Below are 17,398 nucleotides of genomic sequence, written 5' to 3'. Positions count from 1 at the left end.
CCACAAAGATTAGCGCTTGGGCCCCAGCTGTTCCCAATCTATACCAATGATTTGGATATGGGGACAAAAGATAATATTTCCCAGTTCACAGATGACATTAAAGTATTTGGAAATGTTTGCTCTGAGGAAAGTACAGCTCTGGGAAATTTGGACAGACTTAGTGAGTGGGCAAGGACACGGTAGATGGAGTGGAAAAATGTGAGGTAATCCGTTATGGTAGGAGAAACAGATATGCCAAGTATTTCTTAAATGGTAAGTGATAAAAAAGAGTTGATGGACAAAGGGACCAAGGCGACTTTGTCAATAATCCTTAAAACCAATATGTAGGTGAAACAAGCAATTTGGAAGTCGAATGGAATGCTTTATCACAGAGCATTTCTGCACAGAAGTAGTGAAGTCTTGCTTCAATTGTATAGAATCTTTGTTAGACTGCACCTGTGTGCAGTTTTGGTCTCCTTACGTTAGAAAGGATTTTATTGCCACAGAGAGAGTGCAACAACGTTCACCAGACTTGTTTCTGGGATGGTAGAATTATTTAGGTTTTAAAGAATGAGAGGTGATCTCTTTGAAACTTACAAAATACTTAAAGAGATAGTCAGGATAGATGAAGATCTAAATATCAGTGGTGTAAAGTGAAATGGGGATAGTGTGAGAAAAATAGCATTGATATGAATGATCATTTATGATCAAATGAAATGATGAAACTGGCTCAAAGGGCTGAACAGCCTTTGCACCTGTGTTCCTAAGTGTGCCAGAAAGTTTATAGCTGTTCACCCCTAAAAACGTAGCTCACAGTTAGTCAGAACATCATGAATAAGAATGATCTGGTTCATTCTTGGAGTGTTTGAGGACAGGTACTAAGAAACATGACAAACGGAGTACAGTTTGTGGTGTTGGCTGAAGACAGTAATCTTGCCTGGACAGCTGTATACCCATCTTGAATAATCTTGGCCTTCCTGATATTGAGCTGAGAAAAGCTGTGATGCATTAGGAAGTAGTAATTAGACGGCAAACATGGGGACAGTTGTGAAATATTCAGATAAGGCTCACAATATTTATTATTGTTCATTCAATTTATATAAACTTCATGCAAATTAAAAATATAGTTGTCTTCCAAACTGTTGGATGATTCCCACTCAGCAATCTATTCTCGGAAAATGGGGAACATTTTAAAATGTGAACACAAGACACTCTTGCCCAATGGAAGAGTTAATAATTAGAACAATAAATGCACTGGTGAAAACTGATCCTCAAAAAATGGCTATTCCTAAAAAAAGCACATGATAAATGAAAGATCCAATCAGCTCCAACAATCTGGAAACAATTATAAAATTATATTGCTAATCTTAATATCCATAAATTATATTATTTCATCATTTCTATGACCATTGTCCTCCTGAGTGGAGTGGTATAGCTGATAATCAAGATAGCCTATGGTTTAATATGTGGTTAGAACAGGCCAGAATCATAATTCATATAATTCATTTTCTTGTGAACTTAATTGATTCTTTAGAAACATAATAATTTTTTCAAGGAATAAAATCTTCAATTCACAAAAATTTATAGAGAGTTGTCAGTCTTAAATACCTCAAGATGATTCACACACTTTTAATTCCTTACAGAGTGATATCTGATATTAGCAGGAAGTTAGATTGAAAATGAATAAACTTTGTTTAATGATAACCTAACCAGCAAAGGATACTATTTCTTAGATAATATCGAACTCATGTGTGTTGTCAAAAGAATCAATACAACTCATTTAAGAATACATTTTACTTTGGTGAGGGACAACCAATCCAGAAGGATTTACAGGGTTGGGATCTCTAAATCACATAACATTTAGTTTCAAACAATGCAAGATAAGTGGAATGCCCCTCTTTAGCCACAGATACATAAATGGCAAAGAGGCAGTGTTTGGGGAGAAATCATAAACAGCTTTATGAAATAAATGAATAATTATTTAGTTTTAGTTACATAACTAAGAAGTTTCAGAAGATAACAACATACATTAATATTATAATGTAATGTTTAAGTGATATGCAGGAGATGTTTGCAACAGTACTGCAAATTTTGTATACAAAGTTCAAGAAACAAATTGATCGAGTTGAAAAGGGCTTACAATTAAACCATTCTTTTCTGGAGCGAGAGGCATACCATCAGATTAGATAGTTCTTGGGGTTTATGATGCTGCAATCTTATTCACATTTCAACATTCTAAAGTTGACAGATTGTTAAAACAGCAGGATCTGAATCCACAGGTACCATGCAGTGAGACATACACCAAGTTAAACTACATTTATTATTTGTGAAACTCCTGTTGGAAATCTTTTTGGGAGAGCACATATTTGAGCTGTTATCATTCCCAATGCCGTAATGTGGTGTTTTTCCAGACTTTTGGTGGGAGTTGAATCTGACCCAAATATGTGACAGTTCACCAAAGAATGCTTGGTATTTCATTACTCAGTTGCATCTCTGTGGTTCTGATCACAGAAATATTATAATCCTGACAGACTTGGCACGGGATAAACCATGAAACTACAGGCCAATCAGTCTAACCTCAATGGTGGGAAAACTACTGGAAGACATTCTGAGGGACAGAATTAATCTGCACTTGGAGAGGCAGAGATTAAACTAGAACAGTCAGCATGGTTTTGTTAAGGAGATGTCACGTCTGACCAACTTCACTGAATTTGACCAATTGTATGGGTGAGGTCAATGCATTTGACACAGCTTATTTAGACTTCAGGAAGACTTTTGAAAAAGTGCCACATAGGAGACTGACAGCAAAAGTAAGAGTTCATGGGATTCGAGAAAGTTTGGTTAATTGGATCCAGAATTAACCGTGTGGCAGGGAGCAGAGGGTAATTGTCAAGGGGTCTTTTTGTGCCTGGAAGCCTTTGTCCAGTGGTGTTCTGCAGGGACCAGTGTTAGGGCCCTTACTGCTTGTAGTTTATACAACTCATTTACATAAATGAATCTATAAAGTTTAATTAGCAAGTTTGAAAATGATACAGAAATTGTTGGGGTGGGAAATAATGAGGAGGATATAGATGGCCATCAAATGGTCTGATCAGTGGCAAATTGAATTCAATTGTATAAGTGTGAGATGATATAGTTGGGCAGGACAAACAAGGCAAGGGAATTCATGATGAATGGTAGGTCCCTGGAAAGCACAGAGAATCAGAGAGACACACATTTGTATGTCCAGCAGTACCTTAAGGTGGCGGGACAGGTAGATAAAGTGGTTACGAAGGCATGTGTGATGCTTGCCTTTATAAGCCAATGTATAGAGTTAAAGAACAGGGAGATTACATTGGAACTGTGCAGAACATTGGTTAGGCCTCAGCTAGAGTACCGTGTGCAATTCTGGAATCACATTATGGGAGGGATGTGATTGCGTTGGACAGGGTGCAGAGGAGATTTACCAGGATGTTGTCTGAGCTGGAGAATTTTAGTTATGAAAACAGATTGGATAGACTGGGGTTATTTTCCTTGGAGCAGAGGAGACGGAGGGGAGGTGACATGATTTTTTGGTATAAAATTATGAGGGGGCATACATAATGTGTACAGGAAGGAACATTTCCCTTTGTGGAGGGATCAATGACAAAGGAGCACAGATTTAAGGTAAGGGGCAGGACGTTTAGAAGGGATGTGAGGATTTTCTTTTGTACAAAAGGTAGTTGGAATCTGGAACTTACTGCCTATAAAGGTGGTATATTTAAGAATATTACTAGATGTGCACTTGCTGTACTGATTGTAATGAGGTCAGTCAGGTGGACCTCATAGAATATGAATTCTCCGATTGGGAGACTGTTAAACGGGTCCAATCAGGGAGCGCTAGCTGACAGATGTAAACAGGACTGTCAGAGGTACCGTTCACTCTGAGAGCTGGCTCTGAGGAAGCCAGATCAGTGTCAAGGTCCTTTCATGTGTAAATAAAGGGTGACTTGGTGATGGGATACCAGCCTCTGTGGAATTATTTCAGTGGCGACAAGAGAAAAGCACGTTCCTGAAGAAATTTGCCCGCAACAGTCATCTTTGTGTTGGAATAAGCATTTCTGGCATCATGTCATTTTTTGGGAAGCTTGACTCGTTCGATCCTGCCATCGAAGACTGGGCCCAGTAAGTGGAAAGAATGCGGTATTTTTTTCCCAGGCAAATGACATTGGGGTGGATAAAAAGTAACTTTTTTGGTTATTGGAGCCTAATTTGGGGCACCAGCTACTAAAACCTTTCAAGAGTTGATGAATTTATTAAGGAGTATTTTGACCACAACCTTCCTCTAATTCTGAGATGCTATCAGTTTTACTTGGCAATTTGAGAACCAGGAGTATCCATATTGGGATTTTTGACTAAGTTCAGACAACTGGCAGAGGCATGTGGCTTTGGTTTAACCTTTAATGAGATCCCGAGAGGCTGTTTGGTATGTGGGATTAATGATGTAACCATGCAAAAGTGCCTACTAGCTGAAGCCTAACTGGACTATCTAATAGGCGTTATCATCGGAAAATGAGGCGAGTGGAGTATATGGGTTGCAGGGTATTCCAATGGAACTAGATATGCTCGCCAGTCCGACTGAGCTTGGGGAACACCACTTCAGTGAAGGCAATTGCAAAGCCTCACTCAGGATATACCCTGAACAGAGGGACTCTAGGTCAGCCCACAGCAAAACCCCAAAACAAAGCCAAGCCTCAGCCAAATGGTTAAAAGCTTATTCATGATCTGAGCCGGCAAGCCATTGTATTTACTGCTAGTATGTGGACTCAACACACCAAAAGAGACCTCGGGTTACCATTGGCTCATGGATGGCCCAATGGAGAGAAAAGCTCAATAGCATATGCATCAAGGACTTTGGCCAATACAGAGTGTAAATACTCCCAGGTAGAGAAGAAAGGTTTGGAGACAGGAAGTTCAACAAATACCTTTACAGATGGAAATTTGTAATAATAATGGATTACAAACACCTACTAGGTCTACTTAAAGAAGACCAGGCAGTGTCGCCCAAAGCTTCAGGTCAAATTCAGCAGTTGTCTCTAACACTAACTGTGTATAATTACAAGTTGGAACACCATCCAGGAGACCAAGTAGCAAATGCAGATTTATTGAGCCACCTCCCTCTGGCAGATACACTGCTGGTGGTACTGCCACTGGAACAATCCTTAATTGTTTCTAACTCTGGATACAATTCCAGTCTCAGCTGACAATATCAGACTTTGGATGCAGAAAGATCTGGTCCTGGCAAAACTGAAACAGCTGGTAGTAATGGAGGAAACCAAAAGGCCATCACAACCAGAATTGAAACCTTTTTGGACCCAGAGAGATCAGATCATCGTACAGGATGGCATATCATTATGGGTAGCAAGAATAATTGTCCTGAGCACAGGTCGCCACCAGATATTGATTGGACTCCATCAGGATCATCCAGCGATCTTCAAAATGAAGATACTGGTGAGAAGTTATGTCTGGTGGCCAGGATTGGATGTAGATATAGCTGCATTAGTGGGCAGTACCCCGGGGTGCCAATAACAACATAGATTACAACCTGCAGCTCCCACACATTCGTAGAAATGGCCAGGTAAACCCAGGACTCGGCCACGTGTCGAATATGCAGGTCCTTTCATGGGTTCAATGATCTTAGTCATTTTGGATGCCCCCTCAAAGTGGCTGGATATGCATAGAGTTCATTCATCAAACACAAGGCTGGCAATAGAAAAACTACATGCGTCTTTTACAATACATGGACTCCCGGAAGTGTCGGTCACAGATAACAAGCCATCATTCATCAGCAGGGAATTTGAGTGTTTGCTAAAGTTGAATGGGATTCGTCATGTAAGGACAGCTCCATACCATCCAGCAAGCAATGGTCTGGTGGAAACAGCAGTCCAATCTTTGAAGGCAGGCTTAAAGGAACAACCTACAGTTTCACTAGATACCAAACTGTCCTGGTTTCTATTTGATTATAGGACCACCTCTCATTCAACTACAGGAACAGCTCTACCTGAGTTCCTAATGGGGAGAAGACTCCGCACCAGGTTAAATCAGATCTTCCTGGACCTATGGGGTGAGGATGAAATGGCATCTGGAATGTAAATGCCAGATGCAGACTCTGCTAAGGAGGAGAGACAGTTAACTTCAGGGGATGAAGTTTGGTGTAGGAACCATGGGAATGGCTGTGCATGAGTTAGAAGCATGGATGACGCAAGGTCGGGTCCAGTGAAGTATAAAGTTCGGGTAGGTGCAACAGTCCTGAACAAGGACATGGACCATGTAAAAGCTGCAAACTCGCAAACAGTGTGGGACCAAAACGTGCGCGACTCCTCGAATGCCCTTCCGACTGTTCCGGAACCCATGGGTTCTCCCTTTCCTTTAAGGGTTGAAGATACCTCGGAATTTCAGATGGACATGGCAGATGTTGCCACTTCAATGTCTTTGTCACCTGAAGAGGAGAAGGAATTCCTTCTAATGCAAGAGGCGAGCTACTGTGCATTACACACCACCCATGTCAGAGGCAGAGTTAGGGGAACCTGACCTGGTGCGAAAATGCCCCAGGACGTGGTACAAAAAAGACTTCTAACACTCTATAAACTTTTAAGTCTGCCTTTATTTTTTAGCCATGCATGATTGTTCACTGATGAGGAAAAACATAGAAGTACATTAGAAGATCGAAATAAAAATTTGGAAAGTGTAATATGTCTGAGGAGATGAATTTAGGTAGAGAGTAAATGTGATCATTGGTGAAGGAACTGTGGAAAGTGTAGAAAAAATATTTTTCCAGGGTTCCTGTGGCCCTTTTGCTCCAACTTAGGGCAGGCAGGCAAGACAATTCATGTGCAAATTCACTGCCCTGCCATTTTATGGCAAAAACAAACTAATATTGCAGCTATCTTGTCATTTGAGGTGAATTCTGAAACTTTCAGCTTCAGGAGCCCCAGATGCTCAATGTAGAGAGTAGGATAGCAACATTGCAAAGTTCTAACTCAAGTTGCTTGCAAGCTCAGATCAGATCTGGGAGCATTGAGTTCTTGCATTTACTTATATTACGTTCACGGCACAGACTGAGTTACCTTTCAAAATATATTACAGCAGAACATGAAGAGAAAATAAATAATGTACTAATATAGCACCTTTTATGATCATTATGATAAAGACTCATAATTATTTTATTGTTATTACTTGTGTTCTGAAGTGGCCAGTATCATATCTATCTTTATATTTGTAATGTTCATTCTTGGAAGAAGAATAACTTGCTAATGAATTGCAATTTGATGATGCACGGGTGGCATCACTGAGTCAGTAAATGTATGATTAATGCAATTGCCCCAATACAGCCTCAAATTAAAGCCATCTTACTTTGCCTCTAAGGAGAAAAATCATTTTGTCTTATTATTGTGCAATTGACTTTGGATTGAAGATGACAAGGTTTCAAATTTGTGTCCTTGGGAGTTACGATGTGGAGGTGCTGGTATTGAAGTGGGGTGGACAAGGTCAAAAATCACACAATGCGAGGTTATAGTCCAACGGATTTATTTGGAAACATAATCTTTTGGAGTCAAGCTTCCAAAAGCTTGTGTTTTCAAATAAACTTGTTGGACTATAACCTGGTGTCGTGTGATGTTTGACCTTGGGAGTTACGCAGACTCCACCTGAGATGCAGGAAAATTCTCTATCCTTAATGTTCCCTTTTGTGTTGCTGGTTCTGTGCTCTGAATGATTTTTCAGCCTGTCCCTATTTCTGTTCATGCCCTTTATATAATGGCTATTGTCCCCACTTTACCTAGAGCCTTAGCTTAGCAACTTGTGTTGCTCTTGTTGGCCAAACACTCTCTTCATGTAGAGGCCAGGATGACTGCGACTTGAGAAACTTCCCACACCCACTCCAGGAGCTCCACGTTCCTTCTAATGCTGTATGAAATTCCACACTTCTATCTTGAATTGCCCCCTTTCATTATAATCATTTGTGCAGTGAATCTGTCCAAGACCCCCTGCCCCAGGCTTAATCTTCCCATTTTCCCCAGGGATTCATGGACTGGTCCTGCATAAGGCGCTTGACCAAACCTCCAAAATGACCACGGTTCACCTGCTGGACTGACTTGGCAAGAGAGCCCCAACAACAAACAACCAGTCCCAAGACTGATACCTCCACTGCACCCAAACTGACACTCTGGTAGTTCCTGGGCTAATTGCACTTGACTGTCATGGTCTAATCTTTTGACTAAAAATTCACTTATTTTGGGATTCTGTTACATCCAAGTACCTGACTGATCATGGTCAGCCCCCTGGACTGGAATTAGATGAGCTCTTGTCTGACTGTGGTGGCAGTCCTTGACTCATTGCAGCACTCTTTAACCACAGTAAGGACTGGGCCCCTTTTGACTTTCAGAAATGGTCATTTGCTTGGAGCACATGCTGTACGTTTACTGTGTAGGCTGCTGCACATGCTGTGGGTGTGACGTAGACATAGCATTGTGTTGTACAGCAATATGTCCATACCCTTAATTGTTCTGTGAATTGAAACATGATAAGCTGCTTGCCTCTGCCTCTCTGCATTAAAAATCAATGCAAGACATAGAAGCTGACAGCCTCCAATTAGGTGCAAATTGAGTGAACATCAAGAAAGTAAACTAAGAGCCATAAATCAGAAATGTTTTCTCAATGTCAAGAATCTGTTTCTTTTTCATTTTTGACATATTTCCCCAGCTTTCTTGCCATTGTCCACACTGCACACAACAACAGAAAATTCCACCCATCTTACTGATGTTGTTTGAGGGTAATGCTGGCTAATATAACAAAGCACTCTCCAGCTTATCTTCATATAATGCATTGGTGTCCTTATATCCACCTTGTACAGAAGATGAAGGCTATGTGTAACATCTCATCTGAAACGTGTTAGTCTAGCACACCCCAAGTACAGCACTCGTTTTGGTCCAGACTATGTGCTTATCTCCTGGCATACGCTTTGAGAACAAGGCTTAGGTGGCATTAATGATGAATCAAAACTTGTAATCACATGGCAGGGAATAACGTTTTGGAAGACCTGTGGTAAATGAAATGGAAACAGCTGATTTCTGAAGAAGGGTCCAGACCCGAAATGTCAGCTTTCCTACTCCTCTGATGCTGCTTGGCCTGCTGTGTTCATCCAACTCTACACCTTGTTATCTAATGACATACTGTCATGTTTTTGTTGACCCTCTGGAAGCCAACATCTTTGCATTAGCATCCCATGCGAGACGCTGGAGGGTCTGCCTACTTCAGTATGTAGGTCCTGTTCATGTGTAAATTGTGATCCTAAGACATCTCTATGTGCCTGGTTGAAATTTTGACAGGTAATTCACAAATGGTCGATAAAGAAACTCTTTCAGGTGCCACAGAATAGACTATTACCAGGCTGGGCACATCCAGATGGCCTCCACTAGTTCTGTATTTACCTATTAGCATTGTATGGAGCCAGGGCTATTGGTGTGGTATTTCTTTTTTGTGTTTTCATTGTACATAAAAGGAAGCTCTTAGTTCATGAAATTAAGATGAATTTTTGTTGTGTTCTGTTACAATCCTGTTCAGAGCATTTGTCCCCAATCCTTTCAAAGAAAAATAATTTAAGCTAAATACACACTAAGAGGGCACAGAACAAGACAGCAAAATGCCACTTAAAAAGCTGAACATAGGACTGATATATGGATTATTACAATGTTCAAATGCAAAGCAATTAACTCTCAAGCTACTAGTAATTTCAAAGATGTTCCAATCTCACTCTGTGATGATCATTGTTTAAGTTCAGTCCGTATAGTAGGATTAAAACAAACATCACCATTGTAGTAAAAAATCAACGTAATTCAAAGATGACATTTTTTAGCATGAAATTTAATACAGTGTTAGGAAAATAGATGCCACAAGGACAAATTTAAGTGAAGGCAAAAATTTAGATATTCATGCATTGTCTTCCTGTTTAGTCTTTTCCATCTTTGTCAATTTAACTTTGCTTTCTTCTATGTATTGTGTACATCTCTATCTAATTTTTGGGAATTAGTTTTAATGTATTCTTATTGTTTTTTTATTGCCTATCATGTAATTTCCTTTTGCCAATATGGTAATCTGGTTGATGTGGTACTAGACCCAAAGCTCAGCAGTCACAAGTTTAAATACCACCATGACAACATATGAAATGGGATTGAATACCACCTGGTGACTTAGGGTTTCTTAATGTAGTGGTCATGTTGCTGTGTTAGTAATCCAAACATCAGGACCATTTTTTGGGTGAATATGAATTCAAAAGGCACCATGGCTGTTTGAGAATCTTACTTCAGCCAAAAGACAAAATTGGAATTAAAACTGCAAGCATTAAAGGTGAATGAAGTGAATGAGTTGCCATGAGAACCCTACTGGTTCACTAATTTTCCAGAGGGAAAGAAATGTGTTACAATTTTGCAGTCTGGCCAATATATGAATCTGGGCCCACACCAATGTTGCTAATGTTTAACTATCCTCTGAAGTTGTATCAAATTGACATAAACAAAACCGCTGAAGATGAAATAGTGCCACCACAATCTTCTCAGAGCCACGAGTATGGGCAATAAAGACTGGCCAGGTCACTAATGCGCAAACCGGGACAGGACTTATACACCTAATGGTAAGGTCTGAGGGAGTCTTGCTGAACAAAGAGACCTTGGAGTGCAGGTTCACAGTTCCTTGAAAGTGGAGTCTCAGGTAGATAGGATTGTGAAGAAGGTGTTTGGTATGCTTGCTTCTATTGATCAGTGCATTGAGTATAGGAGTTGGGAGGTCATGTTGCAGCTGTACAGGACATTGGTTGGGCTACTTTTGGAGTATTGCATGCAATTCTGGTCTCCCTGCTATAGGAAGGATGTTGTGAAATTTGAAAGGGTTCAGAAAAGATTTACAAGGATGTTGCCAGGGTTGGAGGGTTTGAGCTATAGGGAAAGGCTGAATAGGCTGGGGCTTTTTTTCCTTCAGCGTCGGAGGCTGAGGGGTGACCTTATAGAGGATTATAAAATCATGAGTGGCATGGATTGGGTAAATAGATGAGGTCTTTTCCCAGGGTGGGGAAGTCCAAAATTGCAGGGCATATGTTTAAGGTGAGAGGAGAAAAATTTGAAGAGGACCTAAGGGGCAACTTTTTCACACACAGGGTGGTGCATGTATGGAATAAGCTGCCAGAAGAAGTCGTGTAGACTGGTACAATTACAACATTTAAAAGGCATCTATATGAGTATATGAATAGGTAGGGTTTAGAGGGTTATGGGCCAAATACTGGCAGACGAGACTAGATTTAGTTAGGATGTTTGATCCGCGTGGATGAGTTGGACTGAAGGGTCTGTTTCATGCTGTACATCACTATGACTCTATGAGTCTAAATAAGAAAATAGACAGATATAAAAACAAACTGAAATTCATCTCAAAAGGATGCTTTCTACTCTAAAATGTAAACATGCAGTGGTTATAATACAAAAAAAAGCCAATTTGTTCCACCCAGTACCTGCTGGTATTTGTTTGCCGAGGGTATATATATTTCTAATCACATTTTGCTACTGTATTTCCATATCCCTTCATTCACCTTTATAATCTAATCTTAAATATTGGCAAGCATTGGCAAATGTTATCTCAAACCCTGGGAGTGAATTCCACACCTACCTCCACAATTCCCTGTTTTTCCTGCCCTCTGATGGATATCTCTTACATTTAGTCTCTTACTTATGACCACCCAATTGCAACAGTCCATTTCTATGTATATTCCATTCATGATCTTAAACACCTATTACTATATTGTCCTGCAATTCATGTTGTTCTACAGGAAATCAGTAAAATGTACTGGGCTGAATTTTCCTAGCTCCCAAACAACTTAGGTGATGGCCAGTCAGTTGGGAAAATATGGTAAGATTAGAAAAATGAGATTCTCAATATCAAGAAAAATAAAGTCCTGATTTTGCAACAAACATTTGAACAGTGAGATGTGAATTTCGCTAGTGAATGGTGAGAGGCCTATTTGCATGCATTAATGTTTTAGTAGTACTGAATCTCACCTCATTTATATACAGTTTCCTGTTGTCCCACGTGCCACAGTGTAGTGATTGGAAACAGGTAGACCTTTTTGACTACAAGGTCCTTGATTGGGGTTGTTAACCCGTGCCAATCAGGAAGCCCTGGCCAACCAATATAAACAGTGGATTTAGAATCTCCTCAGTTCAGCGGACTGATTCCAAGCAGGGTGGCAACAGTCAGTGTACTGTGCAGAAGTAAATGAAGGGTGATTTGGTGACGGGATACTGGCCTCTGTGCAGAGAGAAACTGGACGGTGACAATTTCTGACATGAAAGTCATGGCAGGTACCTCGTGACTCCAGCTCACCACTTACTACTCCAGGCCTCTATCTAGGACAGCAATCCATTACACTTCTTAGAGGCCTGTGTCAGGTGCCCTGGTTGCTGTCATGATGCCTTTAACCTTGACAACTCCCATGTTCCTGCTTTGTTTCAAGGGTTTGATGTCTTACAAGGATGGTCACTGGGAGACAGGGGCTACCCTGTGCAACCATGGCTGACATCTGCATTATGCAACCCCTGACTGCGGGTGAGTGTAGATACAATGCAGTTCATTTTCCAACCAGGGCCATTGTGGAGCAAAAGATAGGTCTCCTGAAGCTGATGTTCCAATGCTTGGATCAGTCTGAGGGATATTTGCAATACACTTCAGACAGGGAGTGTGCTAGCATGTCATGCTCTGCCCAACTGGAGCAGACAAAGAGAGGGTATGATGAATGTTGAAGTGCTGCGTAAACAATAGCAACCTTTTGAAGGAGAAAGATGAGGATATTGAGTAGGAGGAATATCATCTTCAGCACGACATAGCAATGTAGCATTGGGTGCAATAAGTCAAATAGCACTTAATTGATACCCAGTTTCGGTAGATGTATACTGGGTGCAGTGATCACGCATTAGCTGTAAATATGTTGCAGCTTGAAAAGCAAGCAGTCCCTGTTTGTCTCCAAAGCAGTTACAGTTTTTTTTTCCAGGGAAAACTCAGCAGGTCTGGCACCATCCCCGGGGAGAAAGCAAAGTTAACATTTTGGATCCAGTGTCCCTTCTTCAGAACTGTTCTTATACAGTACAGTCCTTCAGAATAGTTCTGAAGAAGAGTCACTGGATCTGAAATGTTAACTCTGCTTTCTCCCCGTGGATGCTGCCAGTCCTGCTCAGATTTTCCAGCAATTTTTGTTTATGTTTCTGATTTCCAGCACTAGTTTGGTTCTTTTGCGGTTTTTTCAGTTTTTTCTTAATTTGCTTTTTGCTGCTGTTCAATAAATATTCACATTTCCAAAAAGTGATGTAACAATGCTGAACACTGAGAAAATGTTATGCTGTGTTGGGCACTGGGGAAAGATTAGAACTCCACTGGATAGGGTTTGAAAATGACAAGAACAGGCAGACTGTGTAGTTTGATTCTAGTAGCTACAGTTGCAATGACAGTCCATCAGACAGAGATGACGTAAAATAGCAATACATTTACGAATGTGAATTTATATTTGTAGTGAACTGTCATCTATGTGCCATTACAATGTTTTCTTTCTCATTCCCTTGCCACTAAATGTACTGTGAAGGACAGCCCCTGGGGGCAGTGCTTGACCTGGAGCATGGCTCGGCTTTAAAATATGGCACTGGCACCGGAAATCTCAGATAGCTCCAGCAGTAGTGAGTATTTCCACCATTCATGGGTGCATGATAGTGCGAGGAGGGTGCCATAGAGACATGATGGATACATAATGAGGCGAGCAGCATAAAATGGAGAAAGTCTTCATGAAATCCCTGAAATTGACAATTAGCCAATTTTTGAAACAATTGAGCACACCAATTTGCAAATTTACACAGTGTTAAAGAGCCATGCTTCATAAACAAGAACAAATACATTTGAATTTACTGACTTAAACCTCTAACTGAACTCTTAAAAAGACTAAAGCCACATTCCAGTGACTTGAGATCACAGTCAAGTATTACTGCATATTTGTATCATTGTATTCTGTAATATTCCAATACCATTGAAGTGGAGACAATCTGGCTCAAAGCCATGTCATGAACAATTGCCCTTGAAGGAGCATGAACTGAGAACAGCTCCTATTCCATTCACAATCCATCCAGACAATTGTCTGGTGTATGGAGGGGAGTGAGTGGAGACAATCCATTAGATTGAATCATTTGGACAATGGGATGCTGGCTGTGAAAGGAATGTGCTCAGTTGTCATCTCTTGTGTAAGATATGCAACTGGAATACATTAGCCATGGCTAAATTTGGATCACTGGCAAACTAACCCTCTGCATGCTTGAGCAACTGCTTTCTCTACAGATTAGGGCAAACAACTGAAACACTGAAAGAGCAACATCATGAGTTGTTCCCCCTCTCTCTTTCTCTCTCCTCAAACAGCTCGCAAGATTTGAACCCTTTTGGTTGATTTTGACATCCAGGTTCCATAGACAGAGATTTTGAAAATAATTCAATCTAGTAGCTGCTATCTCCAGAAGAATAGATAAATCATGTGCCTACATCTTTAAAGTGCCTCAACTTTGAAAGCGGTGAAACCAGCAAATTCAGCCTATAGTCTATGGTGTCACTAAACTTGAAAAGACATCTAATGTTAAGTTTGCTGAATTATAAATCGGCTAATCTATCATCTCACTCTGTAATATAATTGTTTGAGTGTGAACTTCAAGAATATTACTGTGAAGATCAAAGGGCTTTTTAACTTATTTTATTTAAACTGTGTTAAGTACAATAACAGCTATTCTCTTCTTTAGAACTCCAGAAAACCTGACTTTGTATTATATTATCACAGTGCATAAAGTCACTGAATCGGCAAGTTGATCCTTTGAAAAGAAACCTGTTACTGTCAAACAAACAGTGGGAAAAATGGGAAACCATTTGACCCCTCTCCACTTGATCATAATGCTGATCAGGCCTATATGTATCTCCAACTCTTTGGAAATCAACTCTGTTCAACTCCTACTGTCTTTGCAAGAGTGCTAGCAAGACACCTACTTGTAAGCATTTACCGTAAGGTGGAAAGTATAGAATATCTAATAGCTTTAACAACAACTCAGGCATCGTTTCATTTCTGTCAACCCTGCGAAGTACTGCAAGTGTGATCTGGTGTCCTAGCTTGGAAACGTTCCATCAGACTAATTAAGCAACAGCCGGTACAGTCAAATGGATTAGGCAGCATGCAGCTTCCTTTATCAACATTCAGTTCTCAACTCGTACTTAGTGAAAATTAGTAGTTAATTCTATGCTGCAAACTCATACTCACTGGGAAATGATTTGACTGAGCTCAGTCTCAGATAATGGAGTTGAAATGACACATTAATATCACTTCATTAAAAGGCTACCCTTCAAGTTAAGCTCATAATCTAGTTTGTTCTCAAAAAAAAATTTCCAAACTTACCTTTCACTGTGAAGTCTGAATTCCACAAACTGCAAAGATTGAACTCCACCAGAAATCTAATAAAAGTTAAAAATGAACTTTGTTAGGATTTGTAGACATTATATCTCTAAGTTATTCATTTAATTGTCTTGTCCAAAGCTATTGAGATCAGTTTTCTAATTTTTCTCCTGCAGTGTAGTCACATGACGTGCTGAGACATAGAGTATTTTTTTGTTTCTTCAGAATATATTCTGTTTGAAATTATATGAACTGGTCAATCTGGGTATCTTAATTCTGAAAAATGTTATTCTGTTCAAATTAGAATGCCAATATCTGTTCAGAATATCTTCTGTATATTGAGCACCCAGAACAATGACACTAAACTAGCTAATTATCAGAAATGGTTTGTGATTAATAATTATAAGTGCATCTACTTATGAATCTGTGAGATGAATGATGATGTAGTATAGTATAAAATGATGCTGTATAAGATGAGGAGGAAAATGCAATTCCCTAAAAACTTCAGAAGATCATCATCACTGAGATAAATTCATTTATTTTTTCAGAACAATGTTATCAAGTGTGAATTCAAAGTTAAGCATAATATTGTTGAATCAAATGTTCAGTATCCTTTGTAAATCAAGAGTGTCCCCATATTTTAAGCTTCAGAACAATATTTGCTGTGTGCTATAGCCTGATGAAGTAAATGAACCATTGCAATCTTCTTAGTTCTGATAAGTGGAGAAAGTTTGCATACATTGACAGAAAACAACCAATGTACCTAATTTTCAAACAATGTCCTAAAATACTGATTATCATTGCAAAACGGGGTGTTAACTACTGCTAAGGAAAGGCTGAGTGGTAATCAAAAACATGTATTCTTCCAGATGATTTAAAAATTCCATGTCTACATCTGTTAAAATGTATTACTTTAATTTTCCCAGACAACCTGGGCTGAATTTTCATCCCAAGGAGGAGGCAGATATCATGTTGGAAAAATTGTGGCCCTGAACAGCATGCCAGTTTCCTGATGCAGTCACCTCCTAGCAATTTTGGTGAAACCGCCTTCTTGCGGGTAGTAGAAATAGCCTGAAAGCAGCCGGTTATCACTTGAGGCACTGAATGAGCCTTTGGGAGCTCCTTGCAGGGCTGATTGAGATTTTGGAAATGCTACGTGGGTAACATGCTGGATTTGCAGCACTTCCAAGGAAATAGAACATAGAACAGTACAGAGATAGTAGGAACTGCCGATGCTGGAGTCTGAGATAACAAGGTGTGGAGCTGGATGAACACAGCAGGCCAGGCAGCATCAGAGGAACAGGAAAGCTGATGTTTCGGGTCTGGACCCTTCTCCAGAAATGGGGGAGGGGAAGGGGACTCTGAAATAAATAGAGAGCGCGGGAGGCGATGATAGAAGGTGGATAGGGGAGCAGATAGTTGGAGACAAGGCCGACAGGTCAAGGAGGCGGGGATGAGGCTAGTAGGTAGGAAGTGGGTGTGGGGGTTGGTCAGTGAGGAGGGAGAGGTGGGTAGGTGGGAGGGTGAGGCTAGTAGGTAGGATGTGAGTGTGGGGATTGGTCAGTGAGGTGGGAGGAGCGGTTAGGTGGGAGAAAAGACGGACAGGTCAAGGAGGCAGGGACGAGATGGGCTGGTTTTGGGATGAGGTCAGGGGTGGGGAGGTCTTGAAACTTGTGAAGTCCACATTGAGACCATTGGGCTGCAGGGTTCCCAAGTGGAATATGAGGTGCTGTTCCTCCAGCCTTCGGGTGGCATCGTTGTGGCACTGGAGGAGGCCCAGGATGGACATGTTGTCCAAGGAGTGGGAGGGGAAGTTAAAGTGGTTCGCGACTGGGAGGTGCAGTCGTTTGTCATGAACCGGGTGTAGGTGTTCCACAAAGCGGTCTCCAAACCTCCGCTTGGTTTCCCCGACGTAGAGGAGGCCACATCGGGAACAGCGGATACAATATACCAATTAGC

At 40.6% G+C, this 17,398-nt stretch overlaps 1 protein-coding gene across 1 annotated transcript in view; it reads right to left on the bottom strand.

Moving 5' to 3' along the window:
- Positions 1-17,398, bottom strand: part of cacna2d3a (calcium channel, voltage-dependent, alpha 2/delta subunit 3a) — a 791,006-nt gene that overhangs the window by 66,912 nt on the left and 706,696 nt on the right. The window contains exon 33 of the mRNA XM_048606724.1: positions 15,443-15,498. Coding sequence (XP_048462681.1) covers positions 15,443-15,498 — 56 coding nt within the window. The remainder of the gene's footprint in view (positions 1-15,442; positions 15,499-17,398) is intronic.

The sequence above is a fragment of the Rhincodon typus genome, chromosome 16 (genome assembly GCF_021869965.1).
Source record: "Rhincodon typus isolate 14 chromosome 16, sRhiTyp1.1, whole genome shotgun sequence".
Classification (NCBI taxonomy): Eukaryota; Metazoa; Chordata; class Chondrichthyes; order Orectolobiformes; family Rhincodontidae; genus Rhincodon; species Rhincodon typus.
The sequence above is the reverse complement of the archived record's forward strand: the minus strand, read 5'-3'. Positions and strand labels throughout refer to the sequence as shown.